This window comes from Tupaia chinensis, unplaced genomic scaffold (assembly GCF_000334495.1).
Source record: "Tupaia chinensis unplaced genomic scaffold, TupChi_1.0 Scaffold144602_1, whole genome shotgun sequence".
NCBI classification, from domain to species: Eukaryota; Metazoa; Chordata; class Mammalia; order Scandentia; family Tupaiidae; genus Tupaia; species Tupaia belangeri.
The window spans coordinates 1181172-1202401 of NW_006204462.1; the positions used below are offsets into that span (position 1 = coordinate 1181172).

General features: G+C 49.4%; 1 protein-coding gene across 1 annotated transcript in view; it reads left to right on the plus strand.

The window, feature by feature from the left end:
• GTF2E2 (general transcription factor IIE subunit 2) overlaps positions 1-21230 on the plus strand; it is a 55448-nt gene that overhangs the window by 20117 nt on the left and 14101 nt on the right. The window contains exons 2-5 of the mRNA XM_006167187.3: positions 5091-5182; positions 8707-8814; positions 10361-10543; positions 14385-14478. Of these exons, the coding sequence (XP_006167249.1) occupies positions 5091-5182; positions 8707-8814; positions 10361-10543; positions 14385-14478 (477 nt within the window). The remainder of the gene's footprint in view (positions 1-5090; positions 5183-8706; positions 8815-10360; positions 10544-14384; positions 14479-21230) is intronic.

Sequence of the window (21230 nt, forward strand, 5' to 3'; positions counted from 1 at the left end):
GGTGGGGGTGCAGACCAGCCAAGATGGAGCTGCCGGCGACTGGGCGGGCCCAGGCAGCGCCCCCGCTCATTTGCATTTGGTCCGGCCGCCCTCCCTCGCCCTCAGCGTGGGCTGACAGCCCCTTTCCTTTTTTTTCTTTTTCGTCTGGCTCAGTCCCGTGCAGGCATCTGTGAACGCTGAGAAATGGATGGCTCCTTAGCATTTAACCGTGAACTCACCAGTGCCAGGACTGGGGAACTTGTCGGGGATGGGGACCGGGCAGCCGGAAGTCCAGGTCCCAGCCTGTGTCTTGTCTCCAGCGGGTGCATGGACTCCCTGCAGGGACTGTCCTAGCTTTTTTTTTTGAAGAGGTTTTTGCTATAGGGTGCGTGCACTCGCCAGACAGACAGAGAGATAGAAAGTGAGAAATCACCCCCCAGGGGATGGCCACGCAGCAATCTCTTCTCCATTCTCCTCTCGGGATCTTGGGCATGCACGCACATGCTCCCGGCGTGAGTTTAAGCTACCGGGTTCGGGACTCGAACTGCGGTCAACTACGTGGGAGTCCAGCAACATAGCCATTACGCTAACTGCTGGTCCCATGGGACTGTCCTAGCTTTGCTTACAGCCCCTTCCCTGTGTCAACTCTGACTGAGACAGTAGGCTCAGGAGCTGGCTTGGGCTCGGAGACCTCCCAGGGGACAGAGAAAGTTCTAGCTCTGCGGGCTGGAAGGGCTGACGTTAGACAGGCACGCTGTTCTGTGAGCGAGTGTGCAGTGGCAGAGGCGCCCACCCTGGCAGGCTGTGTTACTTGCACTGGCAGTCTGGGTCACACCCTGGTGGCCTGTGTTACACTGGCAGTCCATGTTCCTCGTGCTGGCAGCCCATGTTACTCCCACTGGCAGTCCGTGTCACCCGTGCTGGCGGTCTGTGTCACCAGTGCTGGCGGTCCGTGTCACCAGTGCTGGCGGTCCGTGTCACCCATGCTGGCGGTCCGTGTCACCCAGGCTGATGGTCTGTGTCACACTGGCAGTCCGTGTTAACTCACACCAGTGGTCCATGTTACCCTGCACAGACGGTCTGTGTTACCTGCACTGGTGGTCCATGTCACCTGTGCTGGCGGTCCATGTCACCCTCGCTGGCCACCAGCGTTGTTGGCAGTTGCAGTTTTCACTGTGGGCAGGGCCAGCCCAACAGTAGGCAGGGACGCCGTCCAGTCAGGGTACTTAGACGTGTGCGAGGTTTGGGGCCCGCACGGGGCACGTGGACAGTGCTGTGCACGCCCCCTCCAGCAGCATTTACTGCGTGTGGATGTTCAGCCAGAACTGACCCTGGATGCCATCACTCTTCACATGTGAGTCTGTCCTAGCCTCCCCATCACCCGGGCGCCAGGAGGCAGTTCTGTCTCCCCAGGTTCGTGGGGAAGCAGTAAGAGTCCGTGCACAGGTGTCTACACTGGGCAGTCTAGCGGGTCAAGACGGGACGTTCTGTGTGAAGGCTGGGTAATGAGTCCCTGCAAGGCCGTGTGCATCCTTGACAACTGCATTTAAATCTACTTCTGCCTCTTATCATCCTCAGTTTTCTTACTAAAAGGGGCCACCAGTTTCTCTGAAGTAGGGTTTTGGGGAGAAGCTGACAATGAAAATCCTTGAGCATGGTGTTTGGCAGGTTATGAGCGTCGGGCAAATCGCAGCTGCTGTTCTTAAAGTACCCTCGACACCGTGGGAAAGCCGGCGAACTGTCCCGAACCTCCATCCCTAGCCTCTCGTGACCTGGTGCAGTGTTGATGCTCTGAGATGTCTGGAATATTGCTGTTTTTGGAAGTGTGGTAGGACTCACTGTGCCAATTAAACTATTACAAAACTTGCAACTACGTTGCTTGTGAAGGGAACACAGATCAGGTTTCATTTTAGTCTCATAAAAACACCCTCTGAGAACCGAGTCCCTGAGGCTTCTCCCAAGAGTGTCCCGTTTCCTCTAAGCTGTTCTGGGTCTCTGACAGCAGTTACATTTTACTTGTGGTGGTTCTAATGCCATCTTTTTAAAAATGATTATTACCAAGCTATGCTAGAGATGCCCGCCCTTTTTTGAAAGAATTACTTGTTTAATTTTGTTATTTATTATTATTTTTTAATTTGACCAGAGAGAGAAAGTGAGAAGGCGAGCTGCCAGGACCAGGACTCGAACTGCAGTTGGCCATGTGAGAGTCCAGCTCCTTAACCACCACATCACCTGCTGGCCCTGGCCTCCCCCTTTAATGTAACCTCGCCCTGTGTGGACTCAGGACCATGGTGGCCTCTGCCTTGATGCCTGGTTTGCAAACCACCAGGCCGTGAAGAGTATTCCTGACCTTGCTTTACGGTGGCCTCTGTGAACAGTGGCACTTGGAAGTGTGGCACAGTGGGCTCTTCTGAGCGAGTCCTGGGTACCAGGGTGTCGGGGAGAGAGGATTTCCTCCAGTGGGCAGTGCTATCACAGTTTGTAAGTACCCTTTGTGCAGTGGTGTGCCTGTGCTTATTTACTTATTTTATTTTTTAGAGGTTTTTGCCTGAGGGCGCTTGTGCTCACTGGAGAGAGAGACAGAGACAGTGAGAGAGAAATGAGAAATCTACCCCACCCCCACCCCCCGCCAGGGAGGTTGGCCATGCTGCAATCCCTTTTCCTCCATTCTCCTCCTGCAGTCTTGGGAACACAAGCTACCAGGTCCAGGACTCAAACTACAGTTGGCCATGTGGGAGTCCAGCAACACAACCACTCTACCATCTGCTGGCCCCATCTTATTTATTTTTAATTTGCCACAGGGTGTGTGTGCTCGTGTGGGCAGGGAGTGGGGCGGGAGAAAGCACGCCCTTGGGTGCGGGACTCAAACCGTGGGAGTGGGATCCAGGTGCCTTACCCACCAGGCACAGGCTGCGCTGCCGTTTACTCCTGGTGTTATTGGTAACATTCACTTTAGAATAGTTCTACCATCATGTTTCCTGTTAGCTCCCGCTAGTTCGCCCCCATTTTCGGTTTTCAGTTGGTAAGCAGAGACTTGATGTAAGCGGTGATAAATCGAACTTGGAGTATTGATAGAGGGCGCTCACACTTGCCGGAAAGCGAGCCCTGCGGTGAGGCGAGGCCACACTCAGCCCCTTCTCCCCACTCCTCCCTCCTGTCAGGGTCTTGGGCTCACGTGCCACTTCCTGGTGTGTCCGTCCAGCTCCAGGGTGGGGATTTCAACTACCGTCAGCCATGTGGAACCTTCTTCCCAGGGCACAGCACTGACTTTGTACCGTGGAGCTGGCCCAGGGCATCAGCTGTTCTTTTTTTTTTTTTTTAAGTTTTTTTACTCTTCCTGGAGCTGGGGCCTAGATACCCCAACCGGGCTCTCATGCCATGACCCACCCCCAACCTCAGCCAGCTTGGGTCAGGGGCACACGCACACGTGCCCTAGTATGCACAGGGTGGGACCAAGTATTACAGGATGCTGTGTGACCACTCTGCCCGTCTGACTCTGAATTGAATTTTTTTTTATCTTTTAAAAGGAATCCGCTCAATTTTTCTGTTTTGTGTGTGTGTGTGTGTGTTTGAAAAGCCTCAGGGGCGGGAACCAGCAGTTAGCGTAATGGCTATGTCGCTGGACTCCCACGTAGTCGACCGCGGTTCATGTCTCGGACCCAGTGGCTTAAAACTCACGCCAGGCGCGTGTGCGTGCGTGCCCAAGATCCCGAGAGGAGAATGGAGAAGAAGGGATTGCGGTGTGACCATCCCCCCTGGGGGGTGATTTCTCGCTTTCTGTCTCTATGTCTCTCTCTGTCTGGCGAGCGCACGCGTCCTATAGCAAACTGTAGGGCGTGTGCGCTCGCCAGACAGACAGAGAGAGACATAGAGACAGAAAGCGAGAAATCACCCCCCAGGGGGGATGGTCACGCCGCAATCCCTTCTCCTCCATTCTCCTCTCGGGATCTTGGGCATGCACGCACACGCGCCCAGCATGAGTTTTAAGCCACCGGGTCCGGGACATGAACCGCGGTCGACTACGTGGGAGTCCAGCGACATAGCCATTACGCTAACTGCTGGTTCCCAATAAGCTACACTTCTAAATATGGGAGGAAATTATTCAGAATGAAAGTATGTGTAAAATAAGGGTATTTGTAAAATAACTTTGTTTTTAGGTTTTGCCATAGGGTACTTGTGCTCGCTAGAGAGGGAGGGAAAGTAAGAAATCAGCCCCTGTGGGGATGGCCACACTGCAGCCCCTTCTCCTTCACTCTGCTCTTGGGATTTTGGACACGTGCCTGATGTGAATTTCAAGCCACCAGGTCTGGGACTCAAACCATTGTAGGTCATGTGGGAGTCCAGTGCCTTAACTGCCATGCCACCTACTGGCTCCTAAAACAGTTACTTTATTTTATTACTATTTTTTAATTGCCAGATGGTGCATGGTACTCATCAGACAGAGAGTGGGGGAGAAAACACCCTGCAATCCTTTCTCCTCTACTTCTCTATCCTCTCAGGATCTGGGGCACACACACGTGTCCAGCATACTTTCCAAGCTGCCAGGGCTGGGACTTGAACTACAGTCGCTCTGTGGAATGTAGCTCCGTGTTTATTGGTCATAGCTACCACACTGTGCCAGAGAGCTGTATTTTAATGCTATCAGATGGCTTATACTTGTTTCCTACTTCAGAGAGAAAGCTGATAGTTTAACATGCCCGCAAATATTGTGTATTTTTCACCGAGATTTTACAAGATAAAATTAATTACATAAAAAAAAAATCAAACAAGAGACCAGCGAATGGCGTAATGGTTATTTTGCTGGACTCCCACTTAGTCAACTGCCATTCGGGTCTCGGATCCAGCGGCTTAAAACGCATGCTGGGTGCTTGTGCATGTGTGCCCAAAATCTTGAGAGGAGCCAGGGGAAGGGATTGTGGTGTGGCCTCCTCCCCCACCCCCGATTGATTTCTTGCTTTCTGTCTCTCTGGCGAGCGCACACGCCCTATTGCAAAAAATCTCTCTAAAGAAAAAAATTAAAAAGTCAGACAAGAACTCTTTATCAGAATTGAAATAATCTCAGCTGCTTTAAAGTTGTGATCGTGTCTAACATGAAAGCGCTTTGTTCCCAGATCACAGCAACGGCTCCTTTAACTTGAAAGCCCTGTCCGGAAGCTCCGGGTACAAGTTCGGCGTCCTTGCCAAGATTGTGAACTACATGAAGGTAAGTCCTTGTTTCAGCCACAGAAAGCCCGCTGTGCCTTGGCAGAAGGGGGTGGGTTCCAGAAGTGAACGTGCACACGGGTGTGCATCTTAATATGTGCGCTGCACATGTGTACCTCATCCACACTGGGCGGCGCAGCTCGCCGTCTCGGCTCCCGCATTAGCTAGCGTGGCTTTGCAGCAAGTCATTTTAGAGTGTTTCATTCACATTGATTTGAGCTTAGAATTTAAGCCCAGCATTTCTCTTACTTAATAAGAGTGTACCTAGGCAGTAATACAACACCTCTGTTTTTTTATTTTTTTCTGTTTTTCTCCCCCCCTAAGTTGCCTTATTTATTTCTGCCTTGAAACAGACAGAGAGAGATCTAAAGTAGAGTGCACCCTCACTTTCTTCCCCCTGGATCACAGCAACATGCATGCTTGGTGTTCAGGAAGGTCTCTGGATTTTAATTTGACCGGAGAGATAGAGAAAGTGACCCTTTTGCCATGGGACCTGTTTCCCCTCAGGCTTCCTTCATGCCTGTCATCACCTGAAATGCATGTCACTGTCTGATGCAAAGCCAAGTGTCACAGGGTACCACAAGTGAGAAGTTCTGTACCTGGCCTCACGTGACGGCCATAGTCAGAGCACTGCCCTGTCACTTGATGTCTGTGTGAGGCCTCACCCTAACTTGGCCTGGGCACCTTTTCAGTGAGCACAGAGGACACCTGCCTTTGCCTTCTGGCCCTGTGTCCCGCAGCAAGGCCGTGCTGCTATTCATGGGTCACTCTGTGTCGTGGACACGTGGGCTGTGCACTGCCACGAGGCCATGCTGCCATTCATTGGGTCAGTCCGTGTTGTAGCCACGTGGGTTGTGCTGCTGTCTTTCTTTCGCAGACAGCACCATGGTGACCCCGGTCACTTCTCCGTATGTTATGCTAGTATAGCTGTAGGATAAACCTTAGAGCTAGGGTTGCTTGTTCCAAATTTAAGTGCAATAGTATATATGTATTTTTTAAAAAGATTTATTTACTTTTATTATTATTTTAATTTACTATAGGGCACAGGTGCTTACCAGAGAGAAACAGAGAGAGAAAAAGTAAGAAAGCAAGCCACCAGGTCAGCCATGTGGGAGTCCAGCACCTCAACCACCATGCCACCTGCCTGCCCTCCATCTTCTTTTTTTAACCAGTATTATTTGTAAGTCTGTCAGTTTATAAGTCTGTCAGTTTTGTCTTTTCAAAGAAGAAGCTTTTAATTTTTTAAAAAAATAATTATTTCATTTAACTTTATTCACTTTAATTTGACCAGAGGGCAGAGAGAGGGAAAGCAAGAAAGTAAGCCACCAGGTCCGGGAATAGAACCACTGTCAGCCATGTGGGAGTCCAGCATTCTTAACCACCATACCACTTGCCAGCCCCAGAAGCTTTTAATTTTTAAAATACTCATTTCACTTTACTAGTTATGCTGTTTTCATATATTTACATGTGTGCTATATATTGATATTTAGTTCATTAATACACCTGATTTTTAAAAATTTCAAGGTACAAGAGAACAGTACAAAGTAAGTTTCCTCTAAGTTCTCTCTCTTCACTATCTCATTCACCTCCTCAGAGGACTCCAGTGTTGATAGATTTTTGTATCTTCCTCTAGAGATGTTTTGTTCTTTTTTTTTTTTTTTTAATTTGCTAGAGGTCACAGGTGCTTGCCAAAGGAGAGACAGGGAAGGGGAGAAAGCACCAGCTGGTGTTACTGTCTCATCACTGTCCTTTCTCCTCCATTTCGCAAGCCACCAGGTCAGCCATGTGGGAGTCCAGCACCTCAACCACCATGCCACCTGCCTGCCCCTACATGCATTCGTTCTATCAAATTGTCCTTCCTAGGGGTTGGGTAATGTTCTGTACTCTTACCAACGGCCTGAGAAGCCTGCCTCCTTAATAGCTGCAACGATAGCGTTGTCAGACATGAAAGAGTTGCCAGCTCAGTAGATGAGAAACATCGGGGACTAGCAGTTGGCATAATGGCTATGTCACTGGACTCCCGTGTAGTCGACCATAGTTCGAGTCCTGGACCCAGTGGCTTAAACTCACACCGGGCGCATGTGCGTGCATGCCCAAGATCCCGAGAGAAGGATGGAGGAGAAGGGATTGCGGCGTGGCCATCCCCCCTGGGGGGTGATTTCTCGCTTTCTGTCTCTCTGTTTCTCTCTGTCTGTCTGGCGAGCGCACACGCCCTATAACAAAAACCTCTCCAAAAAAAAAAAAAAAAAAAAGAAGAAACATCTTGGTGGAAGCTGAGTATTTTTTCATATGTTTAAGGCCACATACACTTCTTTTTCTGTGTTTCATGTATTCCTGTCTTTTTTTTTTTTTTTTAATTAAGATTTTTTGCTGTAGGGTGCATGCACTTGCCAAAAAGAGAGAGGGAGAGACAGAAAGCCAAGAGTCACCCCCCCAGGGGGATGGCCACACCACAGTCCCTTCTCCACTCTCCTCTAGGGATCTCAGATGTACACGCACATGCGCCCAGCGTGAGCCTTAAACCACTGGGTCCAGGATTTGAATATGGTCGACTCCATGGGAGTCCAGTGACATAACCATTACACTATTAGCTGGTCCCTGTATTCCTGTCTTTCTGGCATTTTTCTGTAAGGTTTTGGAACTCTGAGTATTAGAAGATCTTTTTTTTTTTTAAGGAATTGTTTTAATTGTATCAATTCATTCTTTTTATTTTAATTTGACCAGAGAGAGAAAGAGAGAGAGGGAAAGTGAGAAAGCAAGCTGCCAGGTCCGGGACTAGAACCGTGGTCGGCCATGTAGGAATGTCCAGCACCTAACCACCACACCTCCTGCTGGTCCCCAAGATCAGTTCTTTATGATATGAATTGTAAATTTTTTTTTTGTTTGGCTTATAGAGCTTTGAGTTTAACCAGTTCTCTGATTTAGTGCATGCTCTTCACCACTATAACTATGGCACCTCACATAGTGTCTCCTCTACATGCCTGCAAAGATTTGTTTATGTGTAACTGTGGTTTATGCAGCTGGCATTTTGGTTTTTGTCAGAGGGTGTGTATACTTACAAGAGAGAGAGAGGGAGAGAAAAACACCCCCAAAATGGGGCATGGCCATGCTGCAGTCCCTTCCCGTTTCTGCCTCCCATCAGAGTTTTGATTGCACACACACACGTAGATCTGGCAAGGTTTGCAAGCTCCAAGGGCAGCGATTTGGACCACGATTGGCCATGTGGATCCGGCTTCCTTACGCGTTGCAGCACGGGCTGCCCTGGCAGTCTTTGTTGTTGTAACACACTCGTGTGTGCTGGGCTGGGGATGGGGGCTTGGTCATGCCACAGTTCAGCTCTTTTTCTTCTACTCCTCATCCTGTTCAGATCCTGGGCACGTGTGCCTGCCTGGCTTGGAAGCCCTCAGGGCCAGGACTCAAACCCTGGTTGGCCATGTGAGATTCTGCTTCCTCTGCGAAGCACCGGGGCTGGCTCACATCTGGCGTTTACCATTGTCTTCTGATGATGCTTATTTCCGTGGACAGACTCGGCATCAGCGAGGAGATACGCATCCTCTAACTTTAGAAGAAATTTTGGATGAAACACAGCATTTAGATATTGGACTGAAGCAAAAACAGTGGCTGATGACTGAGGTAAGAATAGACTTAAAATACTGCAAAAAACATTAGTTTTTAAGAGATATTTACTGTAACTGGAGCATTTTGTTTATTGTGTTACATTTTGGGCACCCATGCATATGCATCCAGCATGTTTTTTAAACTTCCTGGGGCTAGATTTAAACCATATAGTTGGCCATGTGGGATCTGGTTTTTTTAACTACCAGGACACAGGGCTGGTGGTCCTAACTAGAGTTTGTTTTATTTTTTATTTATTTATTTATTTATTTTGTAGAGGTTTTTGCCTTAGGGTACATGTGCTTACCTGAGAGAGAGACAGACAGTGAGAGGGGAAGTGAGAAATCACCCCCTAGGGGATGACCATGCCACAATCCCTTCTTCTCCATTCTCCTCCCAGGATCTTAGGCACACACACACACCCAGTATGAGTTTCAAGCCTCTAGGTCTGGGACTTGAACCATGGTCAGCCATGTGTAAATCCAGCAACATAACCATTATGTTATCTACTGATCCTCCCCAGAGTGTTTTAATAAACAGGAATCTGGTAATGTTTTTATTTTTTCTTAAAAGAACTGGTATAGGGTCTTTGTTTTTATTTATTTTTCTTAAGTATTTATTTATTATTATTTTTTTAACTTACTACAGGGAATGTGCACTCACCAGAGAGAGAAAGAGAGAGAGAAAAAGCAAACCATGGTTGGCCATATGGGAATCAAGCACCCTAACCACCATGTCACTTGCTAGCCCCAGGGTCTTTGTTTTTAATAAGCCAGAGCACCTGGGTACTCCCCAGAGAATGACAGAAAGACAAAGGTGGGGATGAGAGAAAGAGTGCCCCTCAGTGGGGCATGATCACATCACCATCCCTCTCCTCCACCTCCCCATTCTTTTGGGATTTTGGGGGCACAGAAACATACTAATGCCTGTTGTGTTTTTCAAGCTACTGGGACCACAATTTGAATCATGCAGTCAGCCATGTGGGATCTGGCTCCCTTAACCACTAGGCCATGGGACTGGCCCTGGCTTCTACTTTTATTTATTTTTTCAATAGAATTATTTTAAATTTAACTTTATTTATTTGTTTGTTTACTTTAAGTTGACCAGATAGGGCCGGGGGATGGGGGGAGAGTGAGAAAACAGGCCACCAGGTCCAGGACTGGGACTTGAACCATGGTCAGCCATGTGGGAGTCTAGCACCATAACCACACACCACCTGCTGGCCTCCTATTTTTATTTTTTATTTCTGATAAGATTTATTTGTTGATTTTCATGTAATCCTACTTATTTGTCTGTTTATCTAAATGTGAAAGTTAATGGTTTATTGTGAAAGCTGTAAAGAAGTCAGCATAGCAGTTTTGCTTACGTCTTTACAGAGTGATTGCTGTTGCTGTGCAAGTACTGAAGTACAGTTTATATGCTTGTACGTCATGCTTGTGTGTGTCTCAGGGAGTGGAAGCATAGGGTACTCTTACTTGCCATTCTGTTGAGTAGCCTTGTGTTTTTAGTAATTAGGATTTGAGAATGCTCATGTGACATTTCCTTCTGTTGGTCTATCCAACAGGCATTGGTCAACAACCCCAAAATTGAAGTGGTCGACGGGAAGTACGCCTTCAAGCCCAAGTACAACCTGAAGGACAAGAAGGCCCTGCTCAGGCTTCTGGACAAGCATGACCAGCGAGGCCTTGGAGGGATCCTTCTGGAAGACATAGAAGAAGGACTGCCCAACTCCCAGAAAGCTGTCAAGGTCACTGCTCTTTTCCTTTTAGATCTTAATTAATTTGAGTTAATAATGTCTTCTTGCTTTTAATGTTTGTTGCTATTGATTTGTGATACTTTTAGGATATCAACCATTTCGAACTATTTAGAAAGTCCCCTCAGGTGCACACAGGGACACTTGAAGCCACCACCTGGCTCGTGTGTGCAAAGGAGGGTAGCAGCAGCCGCGTCAGGGGTGACAGGTGTCCCCTGTAAACACTTGGCGATGAAGGGTCACCTCGATAGCCTCTTGTCACCAGCTGTCTTCCGTAAGGTTCGAGCTGAAGGACCATGAAAGTGCATCATCTCTTCTCATTGTCAGGGAAGATTTCTTTCTAAACTACTTAAAACCCAGACTTTTTATTCTGTTTTTAAAAGCATTATGTGTTCTGGGACCAGCAGTTAGCATAATGGCTATGTTGCTGAACTCCCATGTAGTCGACCACAGTTCAAGTCCTGGACTCGGTAGCTTAAACTCACACTGGGTGCGTGTGCGTGCAAGCCCAGGATCCCAAGCCCAGGATCCCGAAAGGAGAATGGAGGAGAAGAGACTGTGGCGTCGCCATCCCCCTGGGGGTGATTTCTCGCTTTCTGTCTTTCTCTTTCTCTCTGTCTTTCTGGCGTGCGCACACGCCCTATAGCAAAAACCTCTCCAAAAAAAGCATTATGTGTCCTGTCCTGGGCGGTTTTTGAGGCGCTCCTCAGCACAATCAGGTCCACCCCTCAGACCTGGTGGAGAGGGACGATGATTGCAGTTGCTGCTGTGTGGTCACAGTGCTTGAGGAAGAGTGCCTGTAGTGCTCGCTAGGGATCAAAGGGCTGCCCGAGAGCAGGAGCTCAAGAGAGTGACGGAGCCTGGCCACAGCCAGAGTCCCCATCCCGGCGAGGCAGTACGCTGACTACCAGCATGGTGCTGTTAGCCTTTGTTGCACCCATGCTGCTATGCATATAGGTGATGTGTTCAATTAGCTACTCATAGGGTTCTTTCTTAAAAACTAAAAAAAAATTAATGTTGGTAAAATAAAATTTAACATCTAACCATTTTTAAAAAGTTCATTATCTCTGGGACCAGCAGATGGTGTAATGGTTACATTGCTGGACTCCTACATAGTCGACCACGGTTCAAGTCCTGGGCCTGGTGGCTTAATACTCTGGCCGGGCATATGTGCATGTGTGTCCGAGATCCCAAGAGGAGAAGGGATTGTGGTGTGGCCATCCCCCCCTGGGGGAGTGATTTCTTGCTTTCTGTCTATGTCTCTGTTTCTCTGGTGAGTGCATGTGCCTATAGCAAAAATCTCTCAAAAAAATATAGTTTATTGTCTCATGAGGGACGGGTGGAGAGAGGGATGAAGAGAAAGAATGAGAGGAGAGGGGAAAGGGAGGCACCCTCAGTGGGATTGTAGTACCATGACCCGGCCCTCCTTCAGCTCCCAGGTCATTAGCATGCACGCCTGAGCCCAGTGTGCAGGGAGACCTGGGGCCAACGTGGGGCCTCCTGTGCAGCTCAGCATGGCGACACGTGTGACTGCTGTGGTGTGGCTGGCTTCGCTCAGTGGGCTCAGCAGGGTCACCCGTGACCCTGTCGTGAAACAAAAAGCTCTTCAAAATAGTAACGTTTTGCAAAACTGAGTCCCCACATCCTGTTAAAAAGTTGTTCCTAGTCTGATAGTGACCATCCTACTGGGGGAGAGGTGATGGCCTTAGACATCTTATGTAAGGGTTTGCCTGGCGTCTGTCTTGATTTTTAAAGACAGGCTCTCCCCTCCCACCTGAGAACTGCAGGCAGCAGTGCAGGACACGGGCACTCGCCAGAGAGAGAGTGAGAAATCGCTCCCTAGGGAAGGGCCGTGCCTTTTCTTTTCTCCCATTAACCTCTAAGGATTTTGGGCATGCATCTGCGCACTTGCATACAACATATTTTCCAAGCTGCCAGGTCTAGGACTTGAACCACACACTTGGCCTTGCAGAGTCCAGCTGCCTTAACCTCCATGCCACCTAGCTGGCCTGCCTCGAGGTTCATTCATGTTGTAATGTGACAAGATCTCCCTCGTTTTTAAAGCTAGATGCAGCCCCCATGAGTGTCTGATACATCTGCGGTGGGTCCTGGTCATTTGCTCACCCTAGAGGTGGTAGTGAGGCTGCTGCGCATGGAGTGCGCATGTCCCTGTTGATACTTTGTTACACTCTTTGCATGTGTGCGCAAAGGTAGGATTGCTTAATTATGTGACAATTCTGTTTTTAATTTTTTGAGGAGCTGCCATACAGTTTTCCATAGGTGTTGGACCTATTTTTCAGTCCCACCAACTGCACGAGGATTTCCGTATTTGTTTTTTTCTTGTTACTTATTAGAAGGCACATGTGCAGATACGCACTCAGAGGGGTATGGCCATGCTGCAGTCCCTTCTCCATCCGATTTGGGGCATAGACACATGCATGGCTGGAATGCTTTTCAAGCTTCTGGGGCTGGGGTTTGAACCATGGCCGGCCCTGTGGGATTCGGCTCCTTTAGCCACTAAGCTGTGGAACCAGCCTACTTAAACATTTGTTTTTTATTCATCATAGACTGATGTGAGGCAGGGAGGAAGAGAGAGAGAGGTAAAGAGAAGGGCATGGTCACACTGCAGCCCCCTTCCTCTCGCACTGGCTTGGTGTGTTTCAGGCTGACTGGGCTGGGGACTAGAACTATGGTCAGCATGTGACTTCCAGCTCTACGATCTAGTACCACACAGATGAGCCACAGAGACTGGACCTGTTTTAGCTTTTAAGAAGCCAGTTGGAAATAATGATGGTAATAATGAGTAAATAGCAAGGTAGAAGAAGTCTTAGATTCTTAAAAGGTCCTGATGTTTCCAAATATTAATTGCAGTAAGGACTGAATTTTATTGTTTTAGAAAATACCAGCGTGGGGACCAGCAGTTGGTGTAATGGCTGTGTCGCTGGACTCTCATATAGTTGACCACAGTTTGAGTCCCAGGCCTGGTGGCTTAAACTCACATCGGGCACATGTGCATGCGTGCCCAAGATCCCGAGAGGAGAATGGAGAAGGGGTTGCGACGTGGCCATCCCCACGGGGGGTGATTTCTCGCTTTCTGTCTCTTTGTCTCTCTCTGTCTCTCTGACAAGCGCACACACCCTATAGCAAAAACCTCTCCAAAGAAAAAAGAAAAAGAAAAGAAAAAGGAACTTGCCATGTGCACCACTGGGTCCCTGCAGGCAGCTGGCTGCATGGGAAGACAAGCGAGCGCATGGTGTGCGGCTTTAATCCTGGCTGGTCTGGGAAGTCATGGCAGGGTGTCAGGCAAGACTGTGTCACAAACACCTGTCTCTCTCTGTTCCCTCTCTTACGTTATTATAAAAAAAAAAGTCCTCTGTTCTTCAGAACACTTGTAAGATAAGAAGTCTTGGGGGCCAACGGGTGGCGTGGTGGTTAAAGCACTGGACTCCCACATGTCAACTGTAGTTTTGAGTCCCAGACCTGGTGGCTTGAAACTCACACCAGATGCGTGTGCATGCACGCCCCAAATCCCAAGAGAATTGCAGTATGGCCATACCCCGGGGGGGGGGGCAGCGATTTCTTGCTGTCTGTCTCTCTGGCAAGCACATGTGCCCTATAGCAAACATCTCTCAAAAAAAAAAAGAATGACAGTCTTGAAATGTCATTCCTTACAGCCAAAACTGGACGGAAAGACTCGGGAAGGAAGTATAGTTGGGTCCAGTGGGCCCTAATGGTGCACTGAGGGTTAAAAGGGGGAGGAGTCCTTTCTTGTGCAAATGAACTTTTTTGTGAGGTAATTTGAAGTTAACTGAAACAATTTTTCTTTATCTTTAAGGCTTTAGGGGACCAGATATTATTTGTGAATCGACCTGATAAGAAGAAAATACTTTTTTTCAATGATAAGAGCTGTCAGTTTTCTGTGGATGAAGGTGAGCCTTTCTGAATAGACACATTCTCGGGTTAGCCTAAGTGTGTCACCATGTCTGCGATAGAGCTGTAATTGAAGCTCACATGTTGGCGCTAGCACGGCCATGGCGTGGACGTAACGGGCCCTTGTTTAACGGCCATCTCGTAGCCTGTGGTTTGAAATGCATAACTGGGAAGGTTCCTGGACCGGCCGCTGTTCCTTGGCTTAGAGCTCAACTGTACCAAATATGTGTTTGTTTCTTTCTCTCTTTAATTTTGCAAATGTGCCTTTGTACTCTCTCATGAAAGCTGGATGGAGGATGGGAAAAAGAAACTTGTCGGTGGCCGGATTTTCTTGGCTCATGAGTCTTCCAGTTACCAGCCGGTTAAGGGAAGAGGACTTTTCTCTGGCAGCTGTAGCATGGTGTGCCAACCTATGTTGGGTCCCCGGCCAGATGTGCGACACCTGTGCCATTGGTTTGGCTCAGGATGTTTGTCAACGTTCGTTATGCACAATGTTAATTAAACCAGGGTTAAGAATTTGCTCATTCCAGGGCTTGCTTTGTGGACTAGTGGTTAAGGGAGCCAGATCCTACATGGCCAAGTGCATTCAAGTCCTGGCCGTGGAAAGACATACCAGGGACCTGTGCATGCATGTCCCAAATCCTGACAGGAGGGAGAAATGGAGGAGAAGGGATAAAGGCATGACCATGCCCCACTGGGAGAAGCTTTCTCCCTCTCCCTCTCTGTCTGCCTCTGCAAAACACACATTCTGGCAGCTTAAAGATGATAAAAAGTTACTAAAAAAAATTGCTTATTCAAGTGAAAATTCCCTTGTTAGCAAATACGATGATAATTTATATGTTTGTATTACACTTTTTAGAGAGATTTTTGCTATAAGGGTGTTTGTACTTGCTGGAGAGACAGAGAGACAGAAACCGAGAAAATCACACACACACACACCCCGGGGGGGGGGATGGCCACACTGGAATCCCTTCTCCATTCTCCTCTCGGGATCTTGGGCATGCACGCACGTGCGTCCTGCATGAGTTTCAAGCCACTGGGCCGAACTATGGTCAGTCATGTGGGAGTCCAATAACATAACCATTATGTCATCTGCTGCTCCAAGTTTATTATCTTTATAAAATGGCAGGAAAATAATTGAAACTTCAGTATAAAATATAAAAACATGCATGCTTAACTGTAGCCTCTGGTGTGGACATTCGCAGAGCAGAGCAGTGACAGTAGATGCCATCCAATCTTAGAAGCAAATGGGCTTTTTCTTCCTCTAGTCCTGGTGCCCTCCTCTGTGGCAACTGCTCGGTCCATTTACTTTGTGTCCTGGTGATCTCCCATGTCCCTGAACCCCGTGCCTCCCATCGGTCTCTGGCTCCAAATGCTGCCTGCCACGTCGCTCCCTCCGGTGGACTCCCACCATGAGCTCGTCCCGCCATCACTTACTGTGCTGCCTGGAGCAGGCCGCACTGGCCACGCTCTCAGAGACGAGCCTGCTGTGCGGGTGGGGCTCAGCCAAGCACGCCTGTCCTGAAAGCAGGTGTTGGCATGGAGGCGAGCGGCCGGCAGGAGAGAGACTGCAGTAGCTCTCTGCGAGCGCAGCACGGGGCTCGAGGAGACCGCCGCACTGTGACGTTGGTGCTGCTTTCAGGGTACACATGGTGTCTGGCAGTGGGGGCCCAGGGGCTCTCCTAAGCCTCGCGGTGACCTGTTACTATTCCCTGTCCCTCTGCGCCCTCTCGGATACTGTTGTGTTAACTTTGCTGAACCTTTTCCTGTTGGTGTGTTGTATACCTGTGCTTCTATTCTGTAATCGTTTTTTTTTCTTTCTTTTTTTTTTTTAATTTTCCGAGGACACTTGTGCTCCCCAGAGAGAGAGAAAGTAAGGAAGTGCCTTCTGTAGGGAATGGTCATGCTGCGGTCACGCCGCAATCCCTTCTCCATTTCTCCCTCCTTTCAGGACTTGCGGCACACACAAATGTGACTGGCGTGTTTTCAAGCTGGCAGGGCCGAGTCTTGACCACGCAGCCAACCTTACAGGACCTGGCCTTCTCAAGTACCACGTCACCCTGGCCCTCAGCTCTATGCTCATTTGCTGTTTTTGTTTGTTTGTTTGCCCAGACCCTTCCCCACTTCCCAGTGCTTGGCTGGTAGGTGTAAATTGAGAATTTTCACCACCTCCCGGGGCCCAAGTGGTCCTTGTTACCAACATCCCACACTCCTGGAAACAAGTCCCGGGGTAGTTCGACGTTGCAGCTTCTGGTCTGCCACTGGAACCGACCGTGGCCTCCCGACCCGTTGTGTAGGCCCCATGGATGGTGTGGGTCTGTTTAACAACAGGCAGCCAGCAGCCCTACACGTCTCCCGCACACTCATGTGTGTGCAGGTGTTAGTGAAATGGCCATACAGACTGGGGGCATGGGGGAGGTGAATCGACAAAGTAGGTTTCACTTTTAAGATTTCTGTTACTGCTGTCTTATTTAGCATGTTGATAGGTTGCCTTTTTATTCTGTGAAGTTTGAGAAAGAAGCAGAAAGACAAGCATCTTCAATCGGGTCTCATGCCATGACCTGCCCTGTGCCTCCGTGACCAGCCAGGATCAGGGGCCTGTGCGTGCTATTCATGTATACTGGGCACAGACACCGACCCCTGGTCCTCCTCATGGCTTCCAGATCACGGGAGTTGGCCCCCATCAGCATGACTTGTCCACAGAGACCTGAATACAGACCTTCCCTTCACACATCACATGAACTTTCTCTGGCTCTTATATTTGTGGATTCTTTGTTTCTGTCATGTTTAGGACTGGCTTCTGCAGGGTCAGTTTTTTTGTGGGCTTCGCCAGAGTTTGGTTGTATTCTGCCGAACTCATAAAAGAAAGAATAGTTTTTCTTCCTTCCTCATCCCTCTGTTTCCTTAGGAGAGCATGCCACTCCTTGGAGGTTTGATCATCTCTGGCTGTGGCTTCTTTGATGATGGCATTCCTTTTTTTTTTTTAATAGACTATAGACTTGTTTGTTTGTTTGTTTACTTATTTATTTTTGGAGAGGTTTTTGCCATAGGGTATGCGCATTTGCCAGAAAGCAAGAAATCACCCCCCAGGGGTATCCATGCTGCAGTCCCTTCTCCTCCATTCTCCTCTCGGGATCTTGAGCACGCACGCACACATGCCCGGCATGAGTTTAAGCCACTGGGTCTGGGACTCGAACTGCAGTCAACTACATGGGCGTCCAGTGACATAGACATTACTCTAACTGCTGGTCCCAATTAGTTTATTTTTAACACCCATCATGCCATGAACTCATAGAGAACAGGTTCCAGAAGCTCTGGCTCCTTTCCATCAGTTCTCATACAGTGGCTTCTCTGGGTGGAGCAGGCTGGCGCCTCAGTTGAACCCAGGTCCCTTTCTCTTTGGCTTCCTTCTTTTTTCTCTCTCTTTTTTTCTTTTCTTTTTTTTTTTGAGAGGTTTTTGCTATAGGATGTGTGTGCTTGCCAGACAGAGACAGAGAGACAGAAAGTGAGCAATCACCCCCCAGGGGGGATGGCCACGTCGCAATCCCTTCTTCTCCATTCTCCTCTTGGGATCTTGGGCACACACGCACATGTGCCTGACGTGAGTTTTAAACCACCGGGTTCGAGATGCGAACCGCGGTCAATTACATGGGAGTCCAGCGACATAGCCATTACGCTAACTGCTGGTCCCCCTCTTTGGCTTCCTTCTTTCTCTAGTCATTTCCTTTCCCATGTTTTAGGAAGCTATCTCTACTCTTAGAATGCTTAATGTGCTCAATACACACATTAATGCTCTTGGCAAGACTCTTGCCCGTAACTTATTTGTTTACAACAATGCCAACAACACGCTGGGTAACGTGGTAGACTCTTCCAGTTGTGCCATGGTCACATTTGTGGGGCACTCCCTTTTGAACAGCACCTGTTCCCTCGATGTCTACAGTATCACCTTCCTCGTAGATTCACAGATACGTTGCTGAAGGACCCACTCCATGTTTTCTAAAAGGCCTAGAGAACATGTATCGGGTGCCTCTCTACTTTCCCTTTGTGTCCATCATTCTGGTGAATTAGTGGAAGATGACGGTTCTGGCCAAAAGGCGATGACAGCATTCTTGAAGTTGTGCCTCAGTGTCAAATGGGGCAGCATGCCGTGTGCAGAATGCGTGGCCTAGACCTAGTGTGACCTCCTCTCTTGTCTTCTCTTGGAGTTGCTGACTTTTCTTTCGGCTTTGCACCTTCTCTCTTTGTCGAGCTAGTGGCTTGTTCACTTCTGCTGTTCTTGCACTGTTTTTGGACAGGAAACGCCTCTGCGTACCAGATCCGAGCCCCGATGAGCAGACGCTGACGCCTCCCGTCCATGTCGTCGGCCATCTCTCTCGGGTGCGACATGCCCAGCGCGGTGGTGCTGCTCTCTGTGCCCCCGTGCAGAGCGTTCAGTTTCAACGCCCTGGGCAGTCTTAGTTCTTTTTCAGGATTGTTTGCATAGTCGTCATGAGGTGTCTTGTCCCTGTCGGTCACGTTTAATGCTGCTCTAGGAGGCTGAGGGTGGTGCGGGGTGTGATACAACCCTTCGTGAAACTGGCCGGTGGGGGTCCAGGTTTGCACCCGGAGACCTGTTGGAGTGTGCTGGGCTCACGTCCCTGTGGCCCTGGGCCAGCTGTGCTGGGCGGGCTGGGGTGCCATCTCCCTCCCTGTCGTGTCTCTCGTGGAAGAATTGCATGAATAACCCTCAGTACTGTCACTTCACATGAAGCCTGGCCATCTCAGGCCCTGTCCGAGCCGCTGCCTGCCTGCCTGCCTCCTCTCTGCCGCACTTGCAGCCCTCAGTCTCCTGGCAGGTGCCACGTGGCCAGCTTTGACTTTGGACCAGCCGAGTGTCCTTGTGGTATCACAGCCGTATCCTTCCCATCTTGTTTTTTTCATTATGGTGTTGCGGAGAGAAAGAGAGAGGGAAGGAGAGAGAGACAGGTGTTCTGGATGGGGTTGGCCACGAGGCTGTCCTCCTACCCCATCCACCGGGTCAGTCAGGATCGCAGACCTGCCTCTCCATACATGGTGTGTCAGGTTGGTCGGGGGCAGAAGCTGGGCCTCCCGGGGCCGTCTCCAGCACCCCCTGCCGTGGCACTCTGTGGACCCCCATGGCTGGTCTCTCCCCCCATTTACTTGGAAATTATTTTAATTTTCTTATTCTCTGTCTTTTTATTTCATTGTTGGTACTTTTTTTTTTAAGAGTTATTTATGTATTTATTTAAATTCAACTAGAGAAGGACAGAATGAGAGAGAGAGAGAGAGAGAGAGAGAGGAAATGAGAAAGCAAGCCACCAGGTCCAGGACTTGAACTACAGTCAGCCATGTGGGAGTCCAGCACCTTAAACACTACTCCACGGCTCCCTTGTTGATTCTTTCTCGGCCTTTCTTTTCTGTGTGTGTGGCGGGGGTGGTGGAGTTGTGTATATTTTAAAGACAGCATCTCACCGTATTTAGCCCTCCTGTATGTCTCCCAAGTGGCTGGGACCACAGGTGTGTCCCACCACAGCCATCTTACCGTTCTGGCACTTTCGTTAGGGTCTGTCCACGTTTGTTCAGGAGTCCACTTATCTTGGTGGTCTCTGACCATGTTCCCTGTCACTCTGCTGCATGCAGGAGGGAGAGACAGGCCTCGCCCCCGTGGGACAGCAGGTAGCCCGCACGGTGGCGGTCACCATCACCACAGAGACACAGGTGGGGAAGGACACGAGCCGGTGCTGGTGCAGTGATGGGAGGGTGAGCTCAGAGGCGACCCCTGAGGGGGTGGCCGAGGCCCGGCAGGCGTGTGGGGCCGGCCTGGCGGAGCTGCAGAGCCTGGGGTGCCAGTGCGAGAAGGGCTCGGCTCGGGGGAGCAAAGGCTCTGGGGAGGACTGGCGTGTCTCCCAGAGTAGTGCCCCAGTCATTTATCAGTTCATCGACTCCTCCGCCCCCCTGCCTTCTAGTTTATTTCCACGGAACATCGTAAGTTTGAGGCGGGCACACTTGACAGGGCCCCACCTTGCTGTGACCGTTCCCACAGCCCTGTAGCTAGCCAGCTCTTGGGTGTGAGTTCCAGATAACTCAGGATCCTAACCCATGCTGACCGTGTGGCTTCCAGCACTCCAGAGCTGCCTGCTGCTACCTGCGTCCCTGTGGCTGGGTCAGAGACTGTGTGTGTGTTTCTTGCTCCCCTGAGTGAGAGACAGGGATGAGTACCCGCAGGCCTTCCTGCTGTGATCTATCCCCAGCTCGTGCCAGCCCTGGCCCATGGGCATGCGCACACCTGGAATGCTCAGGAAGGGTTCCAGGTGTGAGCCTGGGATCTCCCCGTGTACTACTGTCTGCCCCAGGTGACCCTCTTTATAACGAGGGCTTCCAACATCTTTGCTCTTATGGAGTCAGTTCATAGACAACACAGCCTACCGGTATGTGCGTGATCTCTTTAAATGTCAGCACAGCACCCTAAGTGTGCTGTCAAGGAGAAGGGAAGAAGTTGGTTCATACTCGAGAAATTTAGTTCAGTGTTCGTGTTAAAGCAGTTTTCTTTTTTAAAAAAATAATTATTTTAAAAATGTTATCATTATTATCATTATTATTTAAATTTCCTATAGAGCGCATGCACTCACCAGAGAGAGACAGGGAAAGTGAGAGAGCAAGCTGCCAGGTCTGGGGCTCGAACTGCAGTCGGTCATGTGGGAGTCCAGCACCTTAACCACCACACCACCTGCTGGCCCCAAATGTTGAAAGA